This window comes from Hordeum vulgare, chromosome 3H (assembly GCF_904849725.1).
Source record: "Hordeum vulgare subsp. vulgare chromosome 3H, MorexV3_pseudomolecules_assembly, whole genome shotgun sequence".
Taxonomy (NCBI): domain Eukaryota; kingdom Viridiplantae; phylum Streptophyta; class Magnoliopsida; order Poales; family Poaceae; genus Hordeum; species Hordeum vulgare.
In genome coordinates this window covers 529168558-529189939 of record NC_058520.1, presented here as the reverse complement: position 1 = coordinate 529189939, position 21382 = coordinate 529168558, and the positions used below count along the sequence as shown (strand labels likewise).

At 44.2% G+C, this 21382-nt stretch overlaps 1 protein-coding gene across 1 annotated transcript; it reads right to left on the bottom strand.

Moving 5' to 3' along the window:
* Nucleotides 1-15830: 15830 nt before the first annotated feature.
* On the bottom strand, nucleotides 15831-20991 carry LOC123441974 (probable WRKY transcription factor 30). Its single transcript, XM_045118129.1, has 3 exons — nucleotides 20837-20991; nucleotides 17093-17197; nucleotides 15831-16454 (listed from the first exon to the last, which is right to left on the bottom strand). The coding sequence occupies exons 1-3, from the start codon at nucleotides 20989-20991 to the stop codon at nucleotides 15914-15916; spliced, it is 801 nt and encodes a 266-aa protein (XP_044974064.1). The 3' UTR covers nucleotides 15831-15913.
* Nucleotides 20992-21382: the final 391 nt, after the last annotated feature.

The following is a 21382-nucleotide window of genomic DNA, read 5'->3' as shown; positions in this document are numbered from 1 at the left end:
AGAGAGAAGAAGCAATCTAGTTACTAGCTATGGACCCGTAGGTCTATGGTGAACTACTCACGCATCATCAGAGAGGTCATGGTGTTGATGAATAAGCCATCCATGTCCGAATCCCCCCTCCGGCAGGGCACCAGAATGTGCTCCAGATGGGATCTTGCGGAGACAGAAGCTTGCGGCGGCAGAAAAGTACTTTCGATGATCTCCTGATTTTTTGTGGATTTTTTGGGGATATATAGGCGCAAAACCTAGGGCAAAGGAGGTCCAGGGGGCCCACAAGCCTAAGGGCCGCTGCCTCCCCCTGGTCGCGGGGTGGGGGATTGTGGGGCCCCTTGGGTCCCCCTGCCTTGGCTCTCAAGTCTCCTGATCTTCTTCCGTTACGAAAAAAATCTTTTCAGGGATTTTATTCCGTTTGGACTCCGTTTCAAATTCTCCTCTGAAAGGGGTCAAAAACATGAAAAAACAGGAACTGGCACTTTGCATTGAGTTAATAAGTTAGTCCCAAAAAAATATAAAAGGCATGCAAAACATCCAAAGTTTGTCAAAATAATAGCATGAAACCATCAAAAATTATAGATACGTTGGAGACTTATCAAGCATCCCCAAGCTTAACTCCTGCCCGTCCTCGAGTAGGGAAGTGATAAAGAATGAATTTTTGATGTGGAATGCTACCTAGAATAGTTGTCCTTTGCAACTTCTTTCACGTGACATGAATGTGCAGATCCGTAAGATTCGAAACAATAGTTTGCTATTGACATGAAAACGATAATACTTCAAGCAAACTAGCAAGGTAATCATGAACTTTCAAAATAACAAGGCCAAAGAAAGTTATCCCTACAAAATCATATAGTCTGGCTATGCTCCATCATCCTCACACAATAATGTAAATCATGAACAACCCTGGCATTATCCAAGTAATTGTTTTCGCACTCTTACTTTCTCAAACTTTTTATAACTATCACGCAATACATGAGCGTGAGCCATGGATATAGCACTATAGGAGGAATAGAGTGTGGTGGTGGTTGTGAGACAAAAAGGAGGAGATGGTCACATTGACTCGGCGTATCAAAAGGCTATGGAGATGCCCATTAATAGATATCAATGTGAATGAGTAGGGATTGCCATACAAAGGATGCACTAGAGCTATAACTATGTGAAAGCTCAAAAGGAAAACTAGTGGGTGTGCATCCAACTTGCTTTCTCACGAAGACCTAGGGAAATTTTGAGGAAGCCCATCATTGGATTATACAAGCCAAGTTATATAATGAAGATTCCCACTAGCATATGGTAGTGACAAAGCAAGAAGCTCTCAATCATGAAGAACATGGTGCTATTATGAAGCACAAGCGTGGAAAAAGATAGTAGCATTGTCCCTTCTCTCTTTTTCTCTCTTTTTTTTATTTGGGCTCTTAGGCCTCTTTTTTTAATTTTTTGGGCTCTTTTTTTATTTCCTCACATGGGACAATGCTCTAATAATGATGATCATCACACTTTTATTTACTCACAGCTCAAAGCTCAAAATGATGATGACTCTATAGGAAATGCCTCCGGCAGTGTACCGGGATGTGCAACAATCTAGCATGGCGTATGACATTGAAACATCTTGCTAGCTATCTTACGATCATGCAATGGCAATAAGAGAGTGACGTCACAAGTCATGAGACGGAACGGTGGGAGTTGCATGGCAATATATCTTGGAATGGCTATGATAATGCCATAGTAGGTAGGTATGGTGGCTATTTTGAGGAAGGCATATGGTGGGTTTGTGCACCGGCGAGAATTGCGTGACACTAGAGAGGCTAGCAATGGTGGAAGGTGAAAGTGCATCTATAGCATGGACTCACATTAGTCATGAAGAACTCACATACTTGTTGCGAAAGTTTTTTATTAGTAATCGAAACAAAGTGCTAAACGCACACTCCTAGGGGAAGGGTTGGTAGGTGTTAACCATCGCGCGATCCCGACCTCAACACAAAGGATGACAATCAATAGATCAATTACCGACTTCCTAACATAGCGGTTCACCATACGTGCATGCTACAGGAATCACTAACTTCAACACAAGTATTTCTAGATTCACAACACCCTACTAACATAACTCTTAATATTACCAAATCCACGTCTCAAAACTAATTGAGAGGAATCAAGACTTCTCTTTCTACTCAATGCACATGAAGATGGAGGTTTTTGTATCCTCTTTTGGGTACCTATCACCTTTGGGACTACTTTCATAGCATAAGCCAACTACCAAGTCACGCACCGCTGTGCTGTAAAACATATAAGTGAAGCACATAGAGCAAAAATATCTAGCTCAAAAGATATAAGTGAAGCACGATGAGCACTCTAGCAAAAATCACGATGAGTGCATGTCTCTCTCTCTCAAAAAGGTGTGCAGCAAGGATGATTGTGACACAATAAAAAGAAAATACTCCTACGATACAAGACGCTCCAAGCGAAACACATATCATGTGGTGAATAAAAATATAGCTCCAAGTAATGTTACCGATGGATTGAAGACGAACGAGGGGATGCCTCCCAGGGGCATCCCCAAGCTTAGGGTTTTTGGTGTCCTTGAATTTGTCTTGGGATGCCTTGGGAATCCCCAAGCTTGAGCTCTTTCCACTCCTTATCTCTTTGTCCATGAGAACATCACCCAAAACTTGAAAACTTCACAACACAAAACTTAAACAGAAACTCGTGATAACATTAGTAAAAGAAAACAAACTACCACTTCTTTTGGTACTGTAGCAAACTTGAATTCTATCTATATTAGTGTTGGGATACTGTATTCTCACTTTTCCATGGCTAGTACCCCCCGATACTAATCATAGTTTCATCAAAACAAGCAACCAACTCAACAAAAACAGAATCTGTCAAAATCAGACTAGTCTGTAGCAATCTGTATACTTCGTATACTTCTGGTACCTCAGAAATTCTGCATAATTACGACTGCCTGGGAGAAAGGCATATAGACCAGCAGTAAAAAGAATCAACTCAAAAGCTCTTTCTGAATAAAAATGAAAAATCATCTCGTGAGCGAAAAGTTTCTGTCTTTTTCCAGCACGATCAAACAACCATTACCAAGACTAGTCATAAAGGTTTTTCTTGGCTCAAACAGAAAAAGAAACACAAAAAACACAATCACAACAGAATTATGAAAGTGTGGATGCAACAAAACAGAAATAAAAAGATAAATTCATTGGATTGCCTCCCAACAAGAGCTATTGTTTAACGCCCTTAGCTAGGCATTGATAATTCAATGATGCTCACACAAAAGACAAGAATGGAAGCACAACGAGAGCATCATAAAGGATGTGAAAATCACATCTAAGTCTAACATACTTCCTATGCATAGGCATATTATAGGAAAACAGATTGTCAAGACAACCAATAGTTACCATATGGAAGGAAGAAGAAAGAGACAATAGCAATCTCCACATAACGAGAGGTAATTGGGTAACATGAAAGTTACTACCACAATATTTTCCTCTCTCATAGCAATTACATGTGGGATCAAAATCAAATTCAACAATATAGCTATCCCATAGGATATTATTTTCATGATCCACATGCATGCAAAGTTGACACTCTTCAAAAATAGTGGGATTATCATCAACTAAAGTCATGACTTCTCCAAACCCACTTCATCACGAGGCTTAATTTTTTTTCAAGATCATAAGAAAAATCATCGCCCCACTCATGATCATTGCAACAAGTAGTAGACATAGCAAAACTAGCATCCCCAAGCTTAGGGTTTTGCATATTTTTAGCATGATTGTCACTAATAAAATTTATAGTGAAACCATTGCAATCATGCTTTTCATCCAAGGAGCCCTCGTGAATCACTTCATAAATTTCTTCCTCATAATTTTCAGATTCACGCATCTCAAGCAAAACTCCATAAAGATAGTCAAGTGCACTCAACTCACTAGCAATTGGATCCACATAATTGGATCTCTTAAAGAGATTAGCAAGTGGATGAGGATCCATATCACTAGATTTTCAGCAAGCGAAGATGCAAGCATATTGAAGGCACATGGCACACAAGCAAACAGAAAGCAAGCGAGACAAAAGGGCGAACGAAAAAGAAAAACGAAAAAAGGCAAATAGGTGAAGTGGGGGAGAGGAAAACGAGAGGCAGCTAGCAATCAAAGTAAATGCAAGAGATGAGTTTACGACACCTACTTGGATGAGTTCTTGACTTGATCCTCCCCGGCAACGGCGCTAGAAATCCTTCTGCTACGTCAACAAAAGTTCTTCCCCGGCAGAGGTGCTAGAGATCCTTCTGTCGTCTCTTGAGCTTGCGTTGGTTTTTCCCTTGAAGAGGAAAGGGTGATGCAGCACAGGAGCAATAAGTATTTCCCTCAGTTTGTGAACCAAGGTATCAATCCAGTAGGAGAATCTCGTCAAGTCCAGAGTACCAGTACAAACACAAAAGAGCTTGCACCCAACGCTGTAAAGGGGTTGTCAATCCCTTCAAGATTGTTTGCAAAGTGAGATCTGAAAGCGGAAAGTGCAACGAAGTAAAAAGTGTAAGGCTGAAAATATGGTGTGGAGTAGACCCTCGGGGCATAGTGTTCACTAGTGGCTTCTCTCAAAATAGCAAGTAGTACGGTGGGTGAACAAATTACTGTCGAGCAATTGATAGAACCGCGCAAAGTCATGACGATATCTAAGGCAATGATCATACATATAGGCATCACGTCCGAGACAAGTAGACCGATCCTTTCTGCATCTACTACTATTACTCCACACATCGACCGCTATCCAGCATGCATCTAGTGTATTGAGTTCATGACGAACAGAGTAACGCCTTAAGCAAGATGACATGATGTAGAGGGATAATCTCAAACCAATGACGAAAACCCCATCTTTTTACCCTTGATGGCAACAACACGATACGTGCCTCGCTACCCCTTATGTCACTGGGTGAGGTCACCGCATGGTATGAACCCAAAACCGAGCACTTCTCCCATTGCAAGAATCATAGATCTAGTTGGCCAGACAAAACCCACAACTTGAAGAGAATTACAAGGATATGAAATCATGCATAAGAGAGATCAGAAGAAACTCAAATAAGATTCATAGCTAATCTGATCATAAATCCACAATTCATCGGATCTCGACAAACATACCGCAAAAGAAGATTACATCGGATAGATATCCATGAAGATCATGGAGAACTTTGTGTTGAAGATCCAAGAGAGAGAAGAAGCCATCTAGTTACTAGCTATGGACCCGTAGGTCTATGGTGAACTACTCACGCATCATCGGAGAGGTCATGGTGGTGATGAAGAAGCCCTTTGTATCTGAATCCCCCCTCCGGCAGGGAACCAGAACGTGCCCTAGATGGGATCTTGCGGAGACAGAAGCTTGCGGTGACAGAAAAAAGTACTTTCGATGATCTCCTGATTGTTTGTGGAATTTTTGGGGATATATAGGCGCAAAACCATGGGTAAAGGAGGTCCACGGGGCCCACAAGCCTGAGGGCCGTGGCCTCCCCCTGGCCGCGGGGTGGAGGCTTGTGGGGCCTCTGGGGACCCCCTGCCTTGGCTCTCAAGTCTCCTGATCTTCTTCCGTTACGGAAAAAATCTTTTCGGGGATTTTATTCCGTTTGGACTCCGTTTCAAATTCTCCTCTGAAAGGGGTCAAGAACATCGAAAAAACAGGAACTAGCACTTGGCACTGAGTTAATAAGTTAGTCCCAAAAAAAATATATAAAAGGCATGCAAAACATCCAAAGTTTGGCAAGATAATAGCATGAAACCATCAAAAATTATAGATACGTTGGAGACATATCAGTAGGCCGCGAGACATAGCAAAAGAAACGAGACAACTAGCATGTCAATGGTAGTAACGATATCTAGTGAAATGTTCACCTTGCCTGCGATCCCGCTTGGAAGAAGAACGAACCCGTGAAGCACACGGGCTGATATAGTCGAACGGATCCTCACACTCCGAAGCGGATCGGAACTCTATTAAGAAGAAGCAACCAAAACAACAATGAACACACGATAACAACATAGCACATGCATGGTATGATGTACAACCTAATATTATGCATGTCCATTTCAATTATACAAGGCATTGCATGGCAATTCACAACAATCAAACACTACACATTAAGTGAAGCTCAAAATGCAACGAGTTGCATATTGACGAAACTCCACCTTCAAATATTTAGTTCACTCTCGTTTAGGTACACGACAATATTAAATGCTGTTAAACATGATATGAGGTGAAGCGTAATTAAACTACCTATATAGTCATTTTAAATGAGGTCGGAAACGACATATAGCGTTTCCGAAATGACCCCATGCCTTAACTTTGAAATCTGTCCAAATCTGACCTAAAAGTATTTTATGTTTGTTAAATGGAAAAACAAAGTGGTTCACGTGATTCTACTCGTCGTTCTAGTCCATTTACATATATGGCTCATCTCTAACGGAGCTACGGTTAACTAGCTACGAATTAAACCATTTTCAACATGTTGTCACACAAACCAATGCAAATAACACAAATAACAGTTTTAAATATGCATGGGTGTTGGAAAATATTAATCTACGCAAAATTCTACATGTTTTACATATACAACTTGTCGCGATCCGACGCACGGTTTAAAGTTACGGGTTTTTCTTAAAATAATGAATTTTCTGAAAACCCTCGTAGATAGATAAAACCGTAGGACCTAAAAAACCTATTTGGACTGAAAACTGCTATGGGTGGAAACACAGCATGGGCGCAACATTACTAAGTGTCGCTAGGGGCACAATATAGAGGACTGCTGGGGGGCTCACCTCGGGTCATCGGGCCGACATGGAGAGGAGGGGCTACGGCTGGGCCTGGCCGGCGTGCTGCTGGGCCTGGTCCACTAGTGACGGGAAGGGAGCGCAACCTCATGCTCCTCCCGATCCTGTTTGGATCGCGGAGGGCAGCACCTATAGCGGTTCCCGACGGTGGCTGACGGGGCTTAGGCGGGTGGAGCTCCGGCGTTGGCCAGATCTCTCCTAGGGCCACCGGATCTGGCCCGACTCGGCACAACGGCGGCGAGGTGGGGCTCACGCATGGGGCCGGCGGCGCGGATCGGGAACGACGACCTCTCCATGGCCCAACTTCATGGGGCTGGGCAGAGGATGCCGACGAGGTGCTACGGCAATGGCTAGGGGCTAGGTTAGAGCTCAGTGGGATGTGTAGAGGGGTCGTGGGCTAAGATGAGAGGGAGGTTTGCGGCCCGACACAATATTTTAAACACCGAAAAACATCCGATGATACCCTGATGATGCTGCCGCTACGGTCGACCGTTCGGGTATCAAAGGAACTCCGATTGCGACGAAATTTGGCACGCGTCCTATCTATATTAAAATAAGACCGCATGCCAAGTTTCAACCCAATCAAAGAATATTTTATACAGACTTTTAAAAACATTATTTTAACGATGTCGCGGGCGCGTGCGTGTGTGGTTGGTCTCAAAACGGAGAACGACAAAAATGGAGAGAATCGACAACTAATAACGGGTGCAAGTTTTGAAAACAGACGACAACGGAGTGCCGATACAATGCCGATCATAAGAATGATGCGACAAACAAATAATCACACGACAACAAAGGAATAAAAGGGGAATCTTCTAGGGCATCGGTCCCGGGCTATTACAACGGGGCTCCGCTCACCCTAATTCCAGTGCTATAAAATCCTATTTTCCGAGAAACATACGAGAGGAAGTTTCATCGCGTTTCACGATATAGAGCCTTCGCAACCTTCTGTTCTTCACCGGGAGACCTAATATGGAGTCGTTTTGGGGCTCCGGAGAGGGGAATGTTTGGTCTTTATCATCAGCAACCCTCCTTCATCGCCAATTCCATGATGCTCTCCACCGGGAGTGAGTAATCCCTTCGTAGGTTTGCTGGTCGGTGAAGAGATGGATGGGATTCCTCATGTAATCAAGTGAATTTTTTAGGGCTTGATCCCTAGTATCCAATATGTTCGGAGATTGATGTTGCTATGACTTTGCTATGCTTAATGCTTGCCACTAGGGCTCGAGTGCCATGATTTCAGATCTGAACCATTTATGTTTTCACCATTATATCTATGTTCTTGATGCGATCTTGCAAGTTATATGCACCTACTACATGTTAAGATCAGCATTCCCCAAAGTGACAATAATTGGGATTCTTTCCGGTGATTACAGTAGTACGAGGAATTCATGTATTCAATATGTGTTAATGCTTTGTTCCGGTTATCTATTAAAAGGACGTCCTAATATCCCTTAGTTTCCTTGTGGACCTTGCTGCCACGGGAGGGTAGGACAAAATATGTCGTGCATGTTCTTTTCCATAAGCACGTATGACTATTTACGGAATACATGCCTACATTATATCGATGAACGGGAGCTAGTTCTGTGTCGCCCTATGTTATCACTCATATATGATGAATATTATTCAGCAATATCACCGATCTAGTGCCTAGGAGTTTTCCACATATTGGTCTTGCTATGTTACTACTGTTGCTACTGCTGTTACAAGTGCTACAAAACTGCTATCACTCTTACCGTTACTGTTGCTACTGTTACCACTGCTATCAAAACTATCATATTACGGTGCTACTTATCACTGAGCTGCAAATACTAAATATCCACGTGTGGTTGAATTGACAACTTAGCTGCTAATACCTGGAAATATTCTTTGGCTCCCCTTGTGTCGAATCTATAAATTTGGATTGTATACTCTACCCTCGAAAACTATCGCGATCCCATATACTTATGGGTTATCAACCAGCACCACCACCATCATCATTACCAATGAAGGAAACTTGAGTACACGGGTATGTGCACTCCCCTTGGCTTGTGCCAAGCTTGGGGTGAGGTTCCCCAGTATCTTATCACCATCACTTTTATTACCTTTTTCTAATTTAGTTTGATCACTAGTTATTTGTTGATTTAGTAAAATACAAGTTTAGTTCGATCCATCTTTTGAGTGCTAGTTCCGTGATCTATCCATCTATGTAATGGGGTGAGAGTTATATAATACTTGTGGGTTAAGCTTGGGGGAGTTGATACGTCTCCATCGTATCTACTTTTCCTAACGCTTTTGCTTTTGTTTTGGACTCTAATTTACATGATTGAATGAATCTAACCCGGGCTCACGCTCTTTTCAGCAGAACTACCATTGTGTTGTTTTTGTGTAGAAATAGTTGTTCTCGAAATTGGACGAAAATTTCTCGAGATATTTTATGGAATACAAGAAAAATATTGGAACCAAGACCCACTGGAGGGGATGCCCCATGCGCCCACTAGGAACCAGGGCGCGCCACCCAGACAAAATTCTCACATAAATGCGCAAGCACAACCATAAAAGTGACCGCGTTCAGCGCGATATCAAGAAGATGAAATTCGTACTCCACCATGAGTTTGATGATGAAGGTAGAAAGGGGGATAAGGCAACAATAGAAATAAGCGACAAAGAAATGGTATTTGTCCGACCCCGAGCTGTTGGTGTCGGGGAGCACGACCGACGTAGACTCCTTCCCCCACATGTAAGCGTACCGCACGGTGGGGTCGTTGGTGATCAGCATCAATGCGACGAAGACAATGTTCTCCCTCTGTTTCTTCGCCATGGCCTCCTTCCGCGTGTCCTCCTCCGGATCAGCAGGCTTGGGAAGCCTGGCAGTCTTGCTACCCCTCTTTGATGCCATCTCCGTCTCGCAAAGTGAAACGATGGTTGACGGAAGGGCTACACGGCGGCGCTGGTATGCCTGAAATTAGGCAAAGAAGAAGACGAGAGCAACGACTGTTATATGGGAGAATGGAGAGTGAATGAGCATTGCCCCTCCCGGTTTCATTTTTTATGGGGAAGGCGTTGGGGATGTCTCTTCACGACTTGTCTTGTCCGCCCCTTTGAAGACGCATGACCCACACGCCGTTTTGCACCACCTCTCACGCGTCCCGCATTTAATGCACGTTGTGGGGGGGGCAGTAAAAATCCATGATTACAGAAGTAAATCCCTGCCAAATGTGTGTGCACATTGTTTTGGGCCTATCCCAACAATGCTTCACATGTGTGTGCAGCCCAGGCCAGGGATCTCCTATCTGTGTACTAAGACTCAGGGGCCTTAGCACCCTGACTTATGTAGAGACGACAGTGGTGACCTCCTTGTCGGCCAGGGCCTACCGGAAGACTGATCAATCAACAAGACTCAAGACTAGACAACAAGGCGCCAACAAGCTACTTACCGGCGGACAAAGGGCCGGCAAGCTCCGCACCAGCAAGCCTCCACCTACCCACCGCTCCACCTCGCCAGGTTGCGAGTCAATTATGGGACATGTGTTTTTGCGGGCAGGCGGTTTTGCGGGCAGGCGGTTTGGTGGCGGCCTGGCTGGGCCTGGTCCACTAGTGACGGGAAGGGAGCGCAACCTCGTGCTCCTCTCGATCTTGTCTGGATCATGGAGGGCAGCACCTGTAGCGGTTCCTGACGGTGGCTGACGGGGCTTAGGCGGGTGGAGCTCCGACGTTGGCCAGATCTCTCCTAGGGCCACCGGATCTGGCCCGACTCGGCACAACGGCGGCGAGGTGGGGCTCAGGCATGGGGCCGGTGGCGCGGATCGGGAACGACGACCTCTCCATGGCCCAACTTCATGGGGCTGGGCAGAGGATGCCGACGAGGTGCTACGGCAATGGCTAGGGGCTAGGTTAGAGCTCAGTGGGATGTGTCGAGGGGTCATGGGCTAAGATGAGAGGGAGGTTTGCGGCCCGACACAATATTTTAAACACCGAAAAACGTCCGATGATACCCTGATGATGCTGCCGCTACGGTCGACCGTTCGGGTATCAAACGGACTCCGATTGCGACAAAATTTGGCACGCGTCCTATCTATATTAAAATAAGACCGCATGCCAAGTTTCAACCCAATCAAAGAATATTTTATACAGACTTTTAAAAACATTATTTTAACGATGTCGCGGGCGCGTGCGTGTGTGGTTGGTCTCAAAACGGAGAACGACAAAAATGGAGAGAATCGACAACTAATAACGGATGCAAGTTTTGAAAACAGACGAAAACGGAGTGCCGATGCAATGACGATCATAAGAATGATGCGACAAACAAATAATCACACGACAGCAAAGGAATAAAAGGGGAATCTTCTGGGGCATCGGTCCCGGGGTATTACAACGGGGCTCCGCTTACCCTAATTCCAGTGCTATAAAATCCTATTTTCCGAGAAAAATACGAGAGGAAGTTTCATCGCGTTTAAGAGCCTCCGCCACCTTCTGTTCTTCACCGGGAGACCTAATCTGGAGTCGTTTTGGGGCTCCGGAGAGGGGAATGTTTGATCTTCATCATCAGCAACCCTCCTTCATCGCCAATTCCATGATGCTCTCCACCGGGAGTGAGTAATCCCTTCGTAGGCTTGCTGGTCGGTGAAGAGATGGATGAGATTCCTCATGTAATCGAGATAATCTTTTAGGGCTTGATCCCTAGTGTCCAATATGTTCGGAGATTGATGTTGCTATGACTTTGCTATGCTTAATGCTTGCCACTAGGGCTCGAGTGCCATGATTTCAGATCTGAACCATTTATGTTTTCACCATTATATCTATGTTCTTGATCCAATCTTGCAAGTTATATGCACCTACTACATGTTAAGATCAGCATACCCCAAAGTGACAATAATTGGGATTCTTTCCGGTGATTACAGTAGTACGAGGAGTTCATGTATTCAATATGTGTTAATGCTTTGTTCTGGTTATCTATTAAAAGGAGGTCCTAATATCCCTTAGTTTCCTTGTGGACCTTGCTGCCACGGGAGGGTAGGACAAAAGATATCGTGCATGTTCTTTTCCATAAGCACGTATGACTATTTATGGAATACATGCCTACATTATATCGATGAACGGGAGCTAGTTCTGTGTCGCCCTATGTTATGACTCATATATGATGAATATTATCCAGCAATATCATCGATCTAGTGCCTAGGAGTTTTCCACATATTGGTCTTGCTAAGTTACTACTGTTGCTACTGCTGTTGCAAGTGCTACAAAACTGCTATCACTCTTACCGTTACTGCTGCTACTGTTACCACTGCTATCAAAACTATCATATTACTGTGCTACTGATCACTGAGCTGCAGATACTAAATCTCCACGTGTGGTTGAATTGACAACTTAGCTGCTAATACCTGGAAATATTCTTTGGCTCCCCTTGTGTCGAATCTATAAATTTGGATTGTATGCTCTACCCTCGAAAACTATCGCGATCCCATATACTTATGGGTTATCAACCAGCACCACCACCATCATCATTACCAATGAAGGAAACTTGAGTACACGGGTATGTGCACTCCCCTTGGCTTGTGCCAAGCTTGGGGTGAGGTTCCCCAGTATCGTATCAGCATCACTTTTATTACCTTTTTCTAGTTTAGTTTGATCACTAGTTATTTCTTGATTTAGTAAAATACAAGTTTAGTTCGATCCATCTTTTGAGTGCTAGTTCCGTGATCTATCCATCTATGTAATGGGGTGAGAGTTATATAATACTTGTGGGTTAAGCTTGGGGGAGTTGATACGTCTCCATCGTATCTACTTTTCCTAACGCTTTTGCTTTTGTTTTGGACTCTAATTTGCATGATTGAATGAATCTAACCCGGGCTCACGCTCTTTTCAGCAGAACTACCATTGTGTTGTTTTTGTGTAGAAATAGTTTTTCTCGAAATTGGACGAAAATTTCTCGAGATATTTTATGGAATACAAGAAAAATATTGGAACCAAGACCCGCTGGAGGGGATGCCCCATGCGCCTACTAGGAACCAGGGCGCGCCACCCAGACAAAATTCTCACATAAATGCGCAAGCACAACCATAAAAGTGACTGCGTTCGGCGCGAAATCAAGAAGATGAAATTCGTACTCCACCATGAGTTTGATGATGAAGGTAGAAAGGGGGACAAGGCAACAATAGAAATAAGCGACAAGAAGTGGTATTTGTCCGACCCCGAGCTGTTGTTGTCGGGGAGCACGACCGACGTAGACTCCTTCCCCCACATGTAAGCGTACCGCACGGTGAGGTCGTTGGTGATCAGCATCAATGCGACGAAGACAATGTTCTCCCTCTGTTTCTTCGCCATGGCCTCCTTCCGCGTGTCCTCCTCCGGATCAGCAGGCTTGGGAAGCCTGGCAGTCTTGCTCCCCCTCTTTGATGCCATCTCCGTCTCGCGAAGTGAAACGATGGTTGACGGAAGGGCTACACGGCGTCGGTGGTATGCCTGAAATTAGGCAAAGAAGAAGACGAGAGCAACGACTGTTATATGGGAGAATGGAGAGTGAATGAGCATTGCCCCTCCCGATTTCATTTTTTATGGGGAAGGCGTTGGGGATGTCTCTTCACGACTTGTCTTGTCCGCCCCTTTGAAGACGCATGACCCACACACCGTTTTGCACCACCTCTCACGCGTCCCGCATTTAATGCACGTTGTGGGGGGGGCAGTAAAAATCCATGATTACAGAAGTAAATCCCCGCCACATGTGTGTGCACATTGTTTTGGGCCTATCCCAACAATGCTTCATATGTGTGTGCAGCCCAGGCCAGGCATCTCCTATCTGTGTACTAAGAGTCAGGGGCCTTAGCACCCTGACTTATGCAGAGACGACAGTGGTGACCTCCTTGTCGGCCAGGGCCTACCGGAAGACCGATCAATCAACAAGACTCAAGACTAGACAACAAGGCGCCAACAAGCTACTTACCGGCGGACAAAGGGCCGACAAGCTCCGCACCGGTAAGCCTCCACCTACCCACCGCGCCACCTCGCCAGGTTGCGAGTCAATTATGGGACATGTGTTTTTGCGGGCAGGCGGTTTGGTGGAGCTTATCTCGGCACATGTCGACTCTTCGCGAGAAGAGCGACTTTATTTCCACCCGTCCTGATGGCGTGGTGAAGGAATAGAAGGTATGTGGCTGACAACACAGAAGGAGAGGCACATCTTGTCGGCAAACGTTCTGAGCTTGACACCTCATGGCGCATTTAATGTGTTCGTCCTAACGTGTCAAAGTTAGGTATTTAGCACTGTAGCCACTATTTACCATATGTAAAGAGAGTCTGTGGTAACCCCTTAGTCTATAAAGGAGGTCCATTGCTACCTTTACAAGGGTCGAAACCGTGTCCATTTTCACGTGTACCAGCCCTTTCTGAGCACCTTGCCAGGAAGCAACGCTCCTTGTAATTTGTACTTCTACACTCATAATCCATCAAACCAGGACGTAGGGTATTACACCTTCTGGTGGCTCGAACCTAGATAAACCTCTCGTGTTGATAGCTATTTCTGCTCTTTGTGCACGCCTATTCCTACAGTCGAACCGCAAAGGGACCTTTTGTCGGTCCCATAGATTGTAGTGCCTCGACACATAGTTGTGGTAGTCTCCAGCAGTGGGCATTGCTAGGCTGGTCTGAGTTAGGGCTAGTTATGTGTAGGGATTCTGGTGGTAGAAAAGGATTAGCTATTTGCCGGTGTGTTTTGGGGCCTATTGGTGGCCGCTGGCAATCCGAGGCGTGACGGGAGGTGTACCAGTTGTTGCTTAATTCCACTGTTAGTCATTGGAGTATATTTTGGTTTCCGCATGAGTGCTACAACCTTCCCGATGGTGACCTGGAAAATCAGAGGCTTAAACACGCCGACAAGACGTGTGGTAGGTAGAGAGACGAGAGAGACACACAAATTGACGATCTTGTGCTTGCAAGAATGAACATCAAGGAGTGGAGTCGTGCATTGTCGAGCGAGGTGCGGGCAGGCGACTGGCAGATTGTGTTACGCTCCTACGCTCCTGACCATTGGCTCTCACGGAGGTGCTCCGATAATCTCGGATAAGAACCATGCCGATGTGGTCACACATGCAACATGCATCTTCTCCATCACCGTTAGAGTCTCGCTAGCGGCCTTCACGTGTGGATGTTGGTTAACTATTGCCTTTAGACCGACGGATGACAGAAGGAAAGATGATATCTTAGCATAGGTAGCTAGGATGGTGCCACTGGCGGGTGAACCCTCGCTAATAAATGGAGATTTCAACTGATAATACAATCCTGAGCTCGGGCTCTTCCGAGCCCGGTGAATAGTACCGCGATTCACAGTAGGAAAAAGTTCAAAAAAGTTCAATTTTTTTATGGTGCAAGATGCTCTTGTGCAAGAACTCCGTGTAAATTTTTATGAAGTTTGGACATTCGAGGAACCGTGGCAGAAACGATAAAATCAGTCATGAACAGTGTGATTGTCAAAAGTTTCTGGAACATCCAAAATTGTCTTTTTGGTCACAAAATTTTGAACGGAGTTACTGCACAAAAGCATCTTGCATCATAAAAAAAATTAGATTTTTTTATTTTTTATTCCAAATCACGATACTGTTTATGCCCGGACTCATTTGAGTCCAGGAGCCAAATCGCTGCTCTCGATTTCAACCTCATTTACGAGGCAAGGGATAAGAACAATAGCAACATCAACTGTATGATCATGGGTAAATTCTGGGTAGAAATCGAAGCGGCGGAACTGAGGGAAATTAAGTGTAAAAATCATAAATCCACCTGGAGCAATGAACGCGAGAACTAAAACGCTCGTGAGCATCGACAAATTCTTCTGCAATAGCACTTGGGATGCTCTATTCCCCTCCTTCCTACTGCAAGCCGCGTCTATGCAGGCAAATTCTCATATGACAACCAAACATGCCCTATATATATGTAGGTGAGAATAACCAACAACAAAAAGTATAAACATGATTGATGGATAACACACTCAAGCTAGTAAACTTAATTTCAACTAAAATGAACAAACAATTATACATCAGTCTGTGTGCCCCCAACAAAGAATATGTATTAACTTCATATAATTCCAGGTCAAACAATGACAGTTTTATGCTCGTGTGTGCATGCGGCCAGACAGACGGTCAGTAGTTATCGTCACCATCATTACCACTGTTTGGGAGATACGGATGGTCGCCGAAGTGCACATGGTCATTTAACCCGTATCTCAACGAGTCCCACGTCGAGAACCCGTCGCCTCCGCCATCGGTCGTCGACGGCGGCGCTGGCAACCCCTCGGTCGAAAACGACGACGATGCAGCCGGCGGCAGCTCGGAAGGGAACGTACACTGCTCGTGCTGCTGGCTATTGGAATCAAAGCTCAGCATCATGGACGGCCACCCAGACCCGGGTGCCGCAGGCTGCTGGTAATGCCGTTCCTGCTCGATCCGGTGCGCATCTCGGTGGCCTGCGCCGGTGGAGTCGAACCTCAGAAAGAGCGCGTCGCCAGTTGCCGGCGCCGGCAGCTCGGCCACGACATCGGGAGTTGGGACGGGAGCGCTGTTGCACGTGTGCTCGTACGTGTAGGTGACCTTGAACAGCGGTGGGTCCTCGTGGTTCTCCTGTTGCACCAGCTTCGAGGCAAGGCATTGCTTGTCTTCACGGTAAGAGCATCTGTAATAAAGCCTGCGTATTGCCGTTTACATGCATGAGTGTTATGTCGATGGTAGTGAACTAGTGATCAGTAAACTTAATCTGTACCGTATTGCAAGATGGAGCGAGAGCCTATCTATCTACACGACTTCTTTCAGAGAAACATCAGTTTTACAGATACAAAAATACAGCATCACACTAACCAAAAAAACTCATTAAAAAGAGTTACAGTTTTCTTCAGTTTAGCTGATGCCCTATATAACTTCGGTCTGTAATGCTACTAGTCAAAAAATGTTTTTTTTTGGAGAGTCTGTGTCATAATCGACCAAGAATTAACTAACTACCCATGTTTTTGTCCAAATTATTCATACAAATGTAAGGAATTTTCCCGTGTCATAAAATTTATTCATCTATATATCTACAAGATTATGTGTCGGTCGACTGACAATTAAATGATTCTCAGTTGATTTACACATATGTTCATACTTTACACTAAAACAAGGCTGTTCACCATGTGTCGTCGGAGTAGTTTCTTTATCTAGTGCAAAAATTTATAGTGTTTGTTCTCAAAGTTTAGAAAATATAAAATCTTGCACGGACCTCCACTCCAGACTGACGTAGAACTAAGAAATTTCAGACGTTAGATAGTAATCAATCCACTGGTAAAGTACCTGGGGAAGACAGAGTCCTTGATGTTTTTCTGGCCGTACTTTCTCCACAGGTGACCGTCAAAATGAGGTGTGAACGTATTCTTGACCCATGAAGGTCTGTCTTTCCTGCAGCAAGATATGTTTCAGACTATATATATAGGTCAAACGGAGGGCGGGTCAGGATCATCATGGCTCATGATTCATGGTAGATTTGTAAGTAATGCTCCAAATTTTTTAAAGCATAGAACTTAGTATGCGCTAAATTCCTAAAACACATAATAAATGGACTGGAGAATTGGAAATGAAAATCTAGGACAAAAATTGCAGGCTCACTACACAAAAACATATGTATTCGAACTTGTAAGGGCAGTGATGTATATACAAAATAATGTGGAATTAACGCATCCCTCCCACATGAACAAGGCTTTATGGTAGAACAAAACATGCCTGCAATAAGTAGTGTCCAAACTTTATACATATATATCTTAACTGGAAGTGGGCTCTAGAATATGCACCAATCAGTATAATGTAACATAATATATACAATTGGTCATTGCAGCCACATGTAAATGGGGTCGTTGTGAGGGCCCAAGCTAGTGAAAGCAAAATCTAGGTGTTCATGTAATTAAGAGCTTAAGAATATATAGGTTCTCGAAAAGAACCACTAAATTGCAATCCTCGTTGCTGACATCTTAGCTTGCTTAGCCCACACCACCATTCTATCTAACCTAGATAAACGGTAGTAGGGAAAGAATGGCAAAAGCGCCGACAAGGATCAAGAGCAGGTACGCCACGCCAACTTTGATTATTTTTTTTAGAAAAGAAGGAACTTAGCCCCCGGCCTCTGACGCCAACTTTTTGATGACAAGACCAATGAGTCCTCATGCTCAAGATTCTTGGTATATGTATAAAAAGGGATTCCAATGATCACAAAGGCCGGAATATCAGTGACTCAAGCCAAGGCAACTCTAGGATGACATTATCATTCCAACACAGTTCAAGAATGCACTTGGGTGGTAGACGTTGTCACAACGTGCACCAACCATGAATGTCAGTTACGGGAAGTACGTATCCAATCCACGAGGATCTGTTGTCAACCAACACTCAACCGCGCCTCATGTAACATGCGAGCATCCTAGAGAGAATCACCCAGCCGATTGAATATGGCCAACGAACTACCATCTCCAAGCCCAGAGGAACCATCACATAGCTATTTGGCTTAGTGGAGGAGATATCGCATGACGAATAATTGCCCTAGTCCATCGGTGCTACTTTTGCTAAAGGAGGCATGAGCAATGGAAGATGGGGCGCGGGTTCGAGCTAGAGAGGGCCTTCCAGCATTATCCAACACACTACTAGTTTCTTCTAGCGGTGTCAAGCAAACATAATCCATACATGATTGCTCTACGGTGGCGGCGGGAGTTGGGAGCCTTGGGATTAGCCTATGACTAACCAGAACACAGTCAACCATCTCTTTTAGCTAGATTCCTTTTAATCGAGACTCCGCGGCTGCTCTATAGATGGGAGTGGGCCGATAGTACCCAATGAGACATCGGAATGACCCAAAATTCCAAGGCCAATGCGTGTTTTTGGTCAGCTTCTTTTGAGAACTTGGGCAAGGGAGGCGCACCATTGGCCCGTCATGAGACCAGATGGACCCATATTTGGTTCCCAAGATTTGTAATATGCGGTTGCTATAACATTTGCCTTGATTGTTTTTAGCTTTGTACTAATATAATTTTTTTGAACTATTGACCCAACATTGATAGAGTTCTACAGTTGGAAATATGCTCAGTAGATAAGTTAATGGTTCATAGTAGAAAATGAAACAAAGTTGCATAGGTGCCTTCTTTTTGTTGAATGATTGAACTCTACATGTCATAACTTGCTAGGGAATTCTGGTTGCTAAATGTTGCTACTGAAATGATGTTGTTGTGTAACTAATTCTTGTTTTAGCAGGAATCCGATCTTTAAATGAGTCGGGCTATGTTCCCAAATGGAACATGAGGCTGGATTTAACTGGAATATTGGGTTGCCCGGAGTGGTCTGGCCCATTTTAATTCTTAGGGTGCTCATCGGGTTTCGAGTGTGGCCCGCTTGTCCCTCTAATTATGCCACTTGTGTATAAAAGACCTCAATATTTATGCTAGAATGTAGTACGAAATGGACAACGTCGTTTGCGTCCTGCATTGTCCCTAGTACTCTTCTTCCCAAACTATATATGTATATGTTGCGGCGGAAGTGAAACAATGGTAAACCCTACTATGATCTCGTGTTCATTGCCACATATATCTTCTTGATCTTTTGGACCTACATGGATGCTCAACAAGACAAGAAGCCTCAATTGCAGGATGGGGGCAAGCATACCCTAGCCTTATATCTCCCCATGGCTATGAAAAATGAATGATTTTCTCCCCCAAAGAAGTAATGCAGTTAAGGCTCCCTTTGGAACAAAGGAAAACCCTAGGAATTGTGGAAGATTAAGTTCTTATTGTAAAAGTTCGTATGGTACCTTTAGAATAAAGGAATGGCTCGCCACAATTCACTAAGCTCGCCAACTGATTTATTGTGCAATGAAAGTTGAAATGTAGCAGTTTATGAAATAATCAGAAACAAATACGAGTTAGGAAATTTGAATAGTATGGGATATGAGAATCCACTCATATAAAAATGTAAACCATGCTCGTCATGTTTTATAGAGAATGCACCCTTGCTGCTTTTGTATTCATCCTTTTGGAAAGGTATTGAAAGCATATATGCTTGAGTCATAAAATACTGTTCAGGACAGTGCTGCAATATCAGAAAGAAGACCAGGTGTGGTGCTGTAATCATTGTTTTCTTTCTCATATGCATGCTTAAAATGTGCATGCATAAAGCACTTGAGTTTATTAATAGTGTTGTAGCTTCTCAAGAAAAAGGAGCCCTCCACTAAAGCAAAGGTATAAGCACAGGTAAAGCAAATCAAAGGGAAGGAAATAGGACTTCGGCCCCGAAATTTTCTAATTAAATGTGCTTCGTCATTGAAGGAGGATGTGCATATTTTCGAGAATATGGACAGTTTCTACTAAAAAAAAGAACGAAAACTGCATGTATTCTTTTTAATTATAGCATGATGCTGTAAAAAAGTGAAAGAAAAGAAGAAATCAGATAAAAACTAGGAATTTACAGTAATCGCTACCATAATACTGTAATATGGTTCTTCTAGTATAGTGCAGGATCTCCATTCAAACTATGGGTATATTATGTTGTGCACTTCAGCTTTCACCAGCTGATCTCATGAAATATAGCTCGACTCAGAAATAGAACTATTCACCTCTCTAGTTTTATCTAGTCTAGGAGGTGCTACCAGACACGGCGCTGTAGCTCTCACTCATCAGTGTTTTTGGCACTTTATTAACTCGCAGTAAACCATTAATCAAAGTTGTAATATATTACACCATGTTAAACATTCCAGCTCCAGCTAGAGCGTAGAAATGTAGTGCCACCAGTTTCTGAACATGCATGTATGTCAATGTTCACTCTTCTCCTTAATTTTACCAAATCTTACCCATTTTGGCATACAACCGAGGAAGGAGGCAGTACAGAAATGACTATGCATGTTTTGACAGATTCAATACACGTACGTCCGGGAGAAAGATCACGCCGTGCAAGACAAAGTATGCAAATCAACAGGGCATTTCAGGATCTGCTTCAGAATGAACTCTTGGAAAGGGCAAACAAGAGAAGTAGCTGCTCGCTAGTTGCTACAGAGAGGAGTTTCCGTACCTTCTCTTTCGGCTGTCGCGACGCGATGACTCCGGCGCGGAGAGGCCGAAGACGCCTCCGGGAGGGCTGTAGGACGCGGAGGCAGATCCCATGGCCTCCTGCGCGGGTGGATCCGCGAAGTCAAACGACTCCCTCTTGTGCGGCGGTGACGCCATTGGATGGCCTGGTCTTTGCACAATGAGGTGGTGGAGATAATAGCAGCTCGCAAGAAGTGCAGCAGGTATATGTGGGAAACGGAGAAGATGGGGTAGCCACCTATGTCGTTTTCAAGCTGCTGCTGGCCGTAGGAGGACTTTAAATTTGGAGGAGGTAGCAAGCTCAATGGCGTGGAGTGCATGGTACAGACTACAGACTCGATCAATACTTTACGGTTTAGTTTTGTTGCGGAGTCATGAGGCCTTGCAAGGTCTTTTCATATGTTTAATGTTTCCACACTTAATAGATTCGAGACGATGAATCTGCCGCCAATTATGAATTAATCATGGGCTTATTTTTCTCTGTCCTGGCTGTAGGCACAGATATATACATTTTCCGTATGATAAATAG

Bases quoted from the DNA above. Each gene is read 5' to 3' on its own strand.
- LOC123441974 (XM_045118129.1), bottom strand. From the start codon at position 20,991: ATGGCGTCACCGCCGCACAAGAGGGAGTCGTTTGACTTCGCGGATCCA. The intron at 17,198-20,836 runs GTACGGAAACTC...ATCTTGCTGCAG, and splicing joins CGCGACAGCCGAAAGAGAAG to GAAAGACAGACCTTCATGGG. The intron at 16,455-17,092 runs GTACTTTACCAG...GGCAATACGCAG, and splicing joins AAGGACTCTGTCTTCCCCAG to GCTTTATTACAGATGCTCTT.